Source organism: Lycorma delicatula, chromosome 13, assembly GCF_047948215.1.
Source record: "Lycorma delicatula isolate Av1 chromosome 13, ASM4794821v1, whole genome shotgun sequence".
Lineage (NCBI taxonomy): Eukaryota > Metazoa > Arthropoda > Insecta > Hemiptera > Fulgoridae > Lycorma > Lycorma delicatula.
This window is the reverse complement of record NC_134467.1, coordinates 54,418,054-54,424,941: the sequence shown is the minus strand read 5'-3', so window position 1 is coordinate 54,424,941 and position 6,888 is coordinate 54,418,054. Positions and strand designations below refer to the sequence as shown.

General features: G+C 37.3%; 1 protein-coding gene across 1 annotated transcript in view; it reads left to right on the top strand.

Moving 5' to 3' along the window:
* Positions 1 to 91: 91 nt before the first annotated feature.
* Ost48 (dolichyl-diphosphooligosaccharide--protein glycosyltransferase non-catalytic subunit Ost48) overlaps positions 92 to 6,888 on the top strand; it is a 50,800-nt gene continuing 44,003 nt past the window's right edge. The window contains exon 1 of the mRNA XM_075380844.1: positions 92 to 321. Coding sequence (XP_075236959.1) covers positions 183 to 321 — 139 coding nt within the window. The 5' untranslated portion in view covers positions 92 to 182. The remainder of the gene's footprint in view (positions 322 to 6,888) is intronic.

Genomic DNA, 6,888 nt, shown 5'->3' with positions numbered 1-6,888 from the left:
TTAAACAATCTCTTATTAATTAAATGAAGTGTATTACTCATCTGTACTAAAAAGTATAAAAATTATGATATTTAAGTTTCATGCACTGTCGTTGAAATATGTGTTCTAATAGATATTGTATTCTAGCTTGTGGTCAAATTATCGTTAGGTACTCTCTTTGTATGTAAAAACGCTGGCTGAAAATGATTTTCGTTTCAGTAATTAGTATAGTTTTTTTATTTTTAAGATGTAATTTGATTACGGCTAGTGGAGATACGTTAGTTTTACTTGATAATTTAGCTATTAAAGAAACTCATTCCATGTTCTTCAAGTTACTGAAAGGTTAGTTTTATCAAGTATTCATCACATTACAAGTACACGTATTCAAAATAGTGTAACGTTTACCTAAAATATATTCAGGTCCTTAATTTTTGAAACAAATAATCACGGTTACAATATTTATTTCTTGTTGCCTTAGAATTTTTATGCTCCTTGAAAGTACTGTACCACGTAATATATTAAGCAAAATATAAACCGGGTGAAGCGGTTGGCTTAAGTGAAAAAGTTTAAGAAAGTTAAAATCATAAGACTGATGTAATTCTAGTTCAGATTAAACTATGATGTTATATGGATAGGCGTACTTAGTTTTGGTTAAGCCATTAAAAAAAGATATTTGTTAGTAATTAATATTGGCAGGATTATTTTTATGTCCTTGCCCGTGACCGTTGGCGTTCATAACGTTAAATTTAAACTTTTATCAACACTGAACTAATTTGTATAACTGGATGGTTTTTAAAAATTTAATTCAAAATGTTTTGTTATTCAATTTGGTTCCGTGTGACAATAAAAAGTTTAAATTTCAAATTATTTATTTTAAATTTAATCTAGCAGTTTTTTTTAGCCAAGTGTTGATTTTGATTGTTGGAGGTAAACTAGAGATAGCCCGGAGAGTTTGAAAATGTGTTTCTGATTTTACTGGTAACCTTTATTGAATAATTAATGTCATGCTATTCTTTTAGCTCAGTAATAAGGTTGTTATTGTTAATTTATTTGTGGATTATGGTTTCGAGGAATTGTATGTTAATATATTAAATATAAGGTAAAATTTTATTTTGAGAACAGAAATTACACTATCTTGTATGATATTCTTTCTGTTTAATCTCCGGTAATCACTGTCAGGTATTCAGAAGATGAATAAGGATGATATGTGTAAGTGAAGTACAGTCTCAGGTCGACTATTTGTGAGATATGTGGTTAATTTAAACCCAACCACCGAAGAACACCGGCATCCACGATCTAGTATTCAGTTCTGATGAAAGTAACTGCCTTTAATCAATTTTCTCTTTAAAAAAAAGAAATATATTAAAATTTCATTAATTTGAAGATGTGACATATTCTTTAATGCAAAAAGGACTCTGTACACCAAATTATGCATCATTTAACAGATAGTTTTAAAATGAGTTGTTTAATATAAAAGAAATTGTACAGTATTGAATATTTATAATAAAGCCCATTGCACGAGAAATACAGTGGTGTATTTACAACCAGTTTGAGATTCTATTATACTTGGTTTGGCAGCTATGCATTTTAACATTTTTGATCGGTAAAAGTTGATGATTGGAATTACAATTTTAGCTTATAATTTCTTTATTAACAGTATTTTTGTTTATCCTATTTTACATTGTAAAATAAAATGCTGTAGTATTTTATTTTATTTTCTTTAAATTATAAGTGAACAATTAAAGACAGTATAGCATAGACTAGTAAAATAAAATTTTATTTCTGTGTTATTTCAGTAGTGTAGATGCATTTTCCATACTTACATCTTTAAAGATTGTGTTTGAAATGTCTTCCCAAGACAGTGATACATATTTCTACACGCCATTTTGTGTAACACCTCACTGAGTTCTTGTGAGGTACTGGCAGTCATTCTAATGTTGAATAGAATACTTTATCTCCAATATAAAATTTGTTTTTGTAGACCTTTTATTTTCAGCAAGCCCCAAAGATAAAAATCACAAGGTAATAAATCTAAGAAATATGTGTGCCATAGATATTTACTAACAGTCCTTTCTTCTGCAAAATTTCATGCGTGTGGGTTTTGCCTTGATGTGCGGTAAGTAGCCCCATCTTGTATCAGTTGAGCACAAATTTTGATTAAAGATATGTAAGTACACATCAGTATTCATGATGTTTTCAAAGAATATTGATTCAGTGATTCATATCCTGATAGCAAACACCAATCTTAAGATCACAAAGAGGTTTCAGTTGAAGTCCACAGGGATTTTCTGTGACAAACAATGACCTTGTTGAGATTCTGTTCAACTTGAAAGGAAATATTAGCGATGGCCTCTGGGGTACAAACAGTACAAATTCTTTGATTAAAGAAACTTGTAACAGAATCTGTGGAATGACCTTTTTTGTATTACAGACTTTGTAGGTGGACCTAAAGCAGATATTTTTCGCCATTTCTTATCTTTAGTTAATTTAAATGACTTATTTATTTTTTTCTTCTCATTCCTTACTCCCCTGAGCTGGACATACAATCAAATAAAGCTCAGCCCAGGAGATTGTCCTTTAACTCAAATGAGCACACCCGCCTACCAGCAGAATGAACGGCAAGGCAGGTCGGCTCACCGGTTGGATCTTAAATCGCCTGCCCCAATTCCCCAGGAAGGGTTAACCAGGTCATTCCTGGGGCTGTGTCGTGCGACCTGCATTTTTTGCCTTCGACCCCATGTCGGGCATCAAAGTCTTTCACCAAGCCACAAGGAGTGCACTTTGCAAGCGCAGTCTTACTAGGGCAGTTAACTATCCTATGCTCTGCAAGGGTGCAATGACCACACATCTCTGACTGTGCTCTACAGCGGAGAGAGGTATGACCAAAGCCTTGACATTTGAGCACCGGGGTATTTCTGTATAGTCAACGACCCTGCATGAGGTCCACCCAAGGAACAGCCAACCACCAGGCACTCGCTGTGAGGATATTGAAATCCTATTAAACGAAGAAAATCCTTTAGTACTATGTCTGCAGAAGACTCACCTCCGTCCCTAGGATGATGTGCCTTTTCGCGGATACGCGAAATTGGCTGTTTCAACCCGCATCACCATTCTTGGGGCTCATCGTCATGTTCTTTCCAAGGAAGTATAGTTGATGGACTGAAGCAAAGCTTATATCTTTGCTTGTTGAACGATGGATCGTACATGTTTGTATAATTTTCTTACCGTACATATTCATGCATCTGTCTGTTGTGTTCAGCATCCCTACTTCCACGTCTTAACTGGCGCACTTCCAAAACTTTTTTCTTGAAGCGAGCACTGACCAGTTGTTATCTCGGTCGGTAGCCGTGATTTACCTCAGAGTCGGCTACGCAGATAGTTGGGGAAGGCAGACAGGATCGGGTACAAAGATTTATTTAGTCAATACGATGAAAGTGATAAGCGATCCACCAACTTTTCAAGTTTGCACAGCTAATACTCGATAGTACAAGTGAGTATACCCCCTAATATATTAAAAACCAAGGCGGCCTGCTTCTTGGTGGAACGAAGAATGCAGGAGGGCATTAAGAGATCGTCGCAGGGCTTTGCGTACTTTCAATCGTAGGCGTAAGGCAGAAATGCTTTGCGCCTATCGCAATGCGAGGGCTGTATGCTGTCGAGTGTCTCGGTGTGCTAAGCGGAAATCATGGTTAAACTATTTCGATACAATTTTTCGGACAACTCCATTAACGGTTGTTTGGAGAAAGGTACGGGCCATGTGTGGATCAGGACAATCACCACCGTCGATTGGATTAGAAAGCAACGACATCCTCGTTACTGAGCCAATTGATGTGGTTACTCTTTTAAGGTCAGTCTCACTAACATCATCCTACTGTCCTGAGTTTATGAGGTATAATTTGCAGGTAGAAAGCGTTCATTTCATTGTCTGACTTTCACAAAATGAATTGAACATTCCTTTTTCTTTTGAAAAATTGCCGTGACACTTTTCCTGGAAATGATATCAGTTAAGAATGCTATCTCATCCCCCGAGTAGTGCATTACGACATCTTTTGTCTATTTACAATAAAATATTCACTGACCAGGTGTTTCTGGATTCTTGTTCAGAGACACTTACTTAAACCTGTTAGAGGTGGTAGATGTGGTTGCCCAGGAATTTATTATTCAAAATGCCTTCCTACTTTGCCAACTCCTGATTGTGGTATTCTTTTATATGTAAAAGGCATACGCCACGGCTTGAAGGAGAGGAATCTTAAATAAACTGCATGAATGGGGTGTACAAGGAAATTGTATTTATCAGGAGTTTCTCAGTAGTCGGTCGAGTTCATCCTGATCCCCTAGGGAAGACACCCTCTGTACCTAGCCCTGTTGGGCTTTACCAGAGGTCATCTTATAAATCTCAGCATATGACATCTCTCAAGTTGCCTCAGCCCAGGATCCCGTTGATGCGAATTCCACAAGCGACATTCCCATCACTGTAACAATTACTAAAAATAAAACTTATCTCTAGTCTCAAGCAAAACTGAAAACTATAGTCGTCCAAGGAACTGAATCGCCTAGCTACCCGAAAGGTAAAGCAAGTTCACATGCGACACAAACTCACAAAAATAAAACTAATAACAAAAACAACCAAAACTGATATAACACTAACAAAACAAAGTACACAGGAACAATACCAAGCAGCACTCTAGATTTCCTCCACAATCTGTTCCCCAGCCAAATACTGCAGAAATTCTGCAACCATTCAGCCTGGTTCCAGTTTTGACTGATGTCAAGCGTTGCTCCGATGGTATCCAGTCAACAAATTACTGCAGTGCTTTCCAAATCGTATTCAGCACACACATACAACATGTGGAAGGCATCCTGCATCCCACTAGCCACAGACCCGAATCCACCAGGCTGAACCCAGCCAGTCTCCCCCTGAAAGCCCCATTACTGGTAAGAAACTGAGTTACATTCTTGTTGCGGGAAACCCATGAGGCTTCCTGCAAGCTTCTCTGGGAAGAGATCGTGCATATTTCGCTCATCGATAGTCTCATCCCACCTAGCCTGCCATATATTATAACCATGTTGCTTGATTTTCCAAATCTTTTCGAAGTCAACTCGCCCAACTTCCTAGCGACATACTGCCTCTGTCTCTTAAGAGCTAGAATATCAATTGGTTTCACTTTTGCAATCACCAAGACCGCCTCCTGTAAAAGCGTCCGGTAACTGTTAGTTACCGTCAAAAGTAATAATTGTTAGCCCTCAATAATATATCTCCATAACTACGGAATTTCATCCTATCCACCCAAACTGACGCAGCATACAACATAATTGCTTTGCACACGCCCATGTACAGGATGCTTAGGCTCGTAAAATTGGGACACCAATCCGGATTGACCACATGTGGATCCCAAAAAAGGCAATACAAGCCTTTTTTGCAACATATTGAAGGTGCTTCTTGAACTGAAATTTCTCATCAAGATTTACCCCCAAGGTACTTCTGAACCTGAATGTGCTTTATTCCATGGCCTGACATCGATACAAAAACTTGCTGACTCTTCGCCAAATGGCCTTTGAGGAGCATCATGGTGGTCTTCTCCGGGCTGAAAGTCGCCTACGATATCCGCAAGTATCACATTAGAAAACAAAATACTACAGGCAAGTGTCCTAAGTGTTACTTTATTTGCCATAGCCATAAATAGTATAACTAACTGCATCCAAAAACTCATTATGGTTCTTTTCTTGTTGATTTCTCAATTTGCATAACATCTAAAATTTTAACTACTAGTGAGAGGCTGCTCCAAAATATAGTAACCAGTTTAGAATCATGGTGTAAAATGACTGGATTCACATTTTCTTTGGAGAAAATGAAATGCATTTGCTTTTCATGCTTGAAGGAAGATCCTGACCCTCAAGTGTTGTTACATGATTAATTAGTTGAAGCATGCACACAGGTTTGATTTTTAGGAATGTGGTTTGACCAAAGGAGCTGAAGGTAAAATTTTTTAAAATGTTTGACCTGTTGAGAGTTTTATTTAATACTCGTTTGAGAGCTGATCAAGTATGCTTGTTACACTTCTACCTAGCTCTAGGCCGTTCCCACTTGGACTACGGTTATGTGGCTTATTTGTCCACTTGATCCATTACTCTTAGAATGCTAGATGCAGTCCATCATTCATTCATTTGTCTTGCTACAGGTGCATTTTGTTCAAGCCTGTGATAGGTGTACTGGTGGAAAGTGGTGAGCTGTCCTTTTGCAATAGACAGAATCAAATGATCTGCACTTATGTAGCTCTTATTAAAGCACAACGAAATCATCCAACCTTTAATGCGGTATTCTCTAACCAAAATCTGATTCGATACCAGGAAACCCAAGATGTACTGCTCCTCAAGGCATCAGAACTTACTGCCATTTTCTTATCTCTAAATATACAATTAGCCTCCTGTCCTTACTGTTGCTCCACATTTATCCCCCCCCCCTGGTGGCCTTACTTGTTTGTTAATTACTCCTTTGGTCTTTGTCAGTGTTTATGCCAATGCGTAAAGTAGTTTTAATCCAATAAATTCAAGGTCTTCTCATAGTGTCAAGTTCACCGTAATTTTCTATTTTGTCTGCTGTAATCGTAATGATTCATAACAATTTCTATGTAGCCAAATTAGTCATAACTGTTTTGTTATCTCCAATTTTAATGTTGTTTTCAAAGTTCCTAGAAGTCTAATTTTCTTTATCTGCGATGATGTCATTCCTCAACTTGTTCGTATTCGGAAACTATTTTATCAGTCTTACGTAATTCTTTTAATGGTCTGCTTGTTTATAAAAAAAAAAATTATCTTTGTTATGTCTATCGTTCCCGAATTCCCCACGTCTCTCTACTCAAACTACCCGTTTATGCTGTTTCTTTTCCGCACTAACACTTGCACACTACC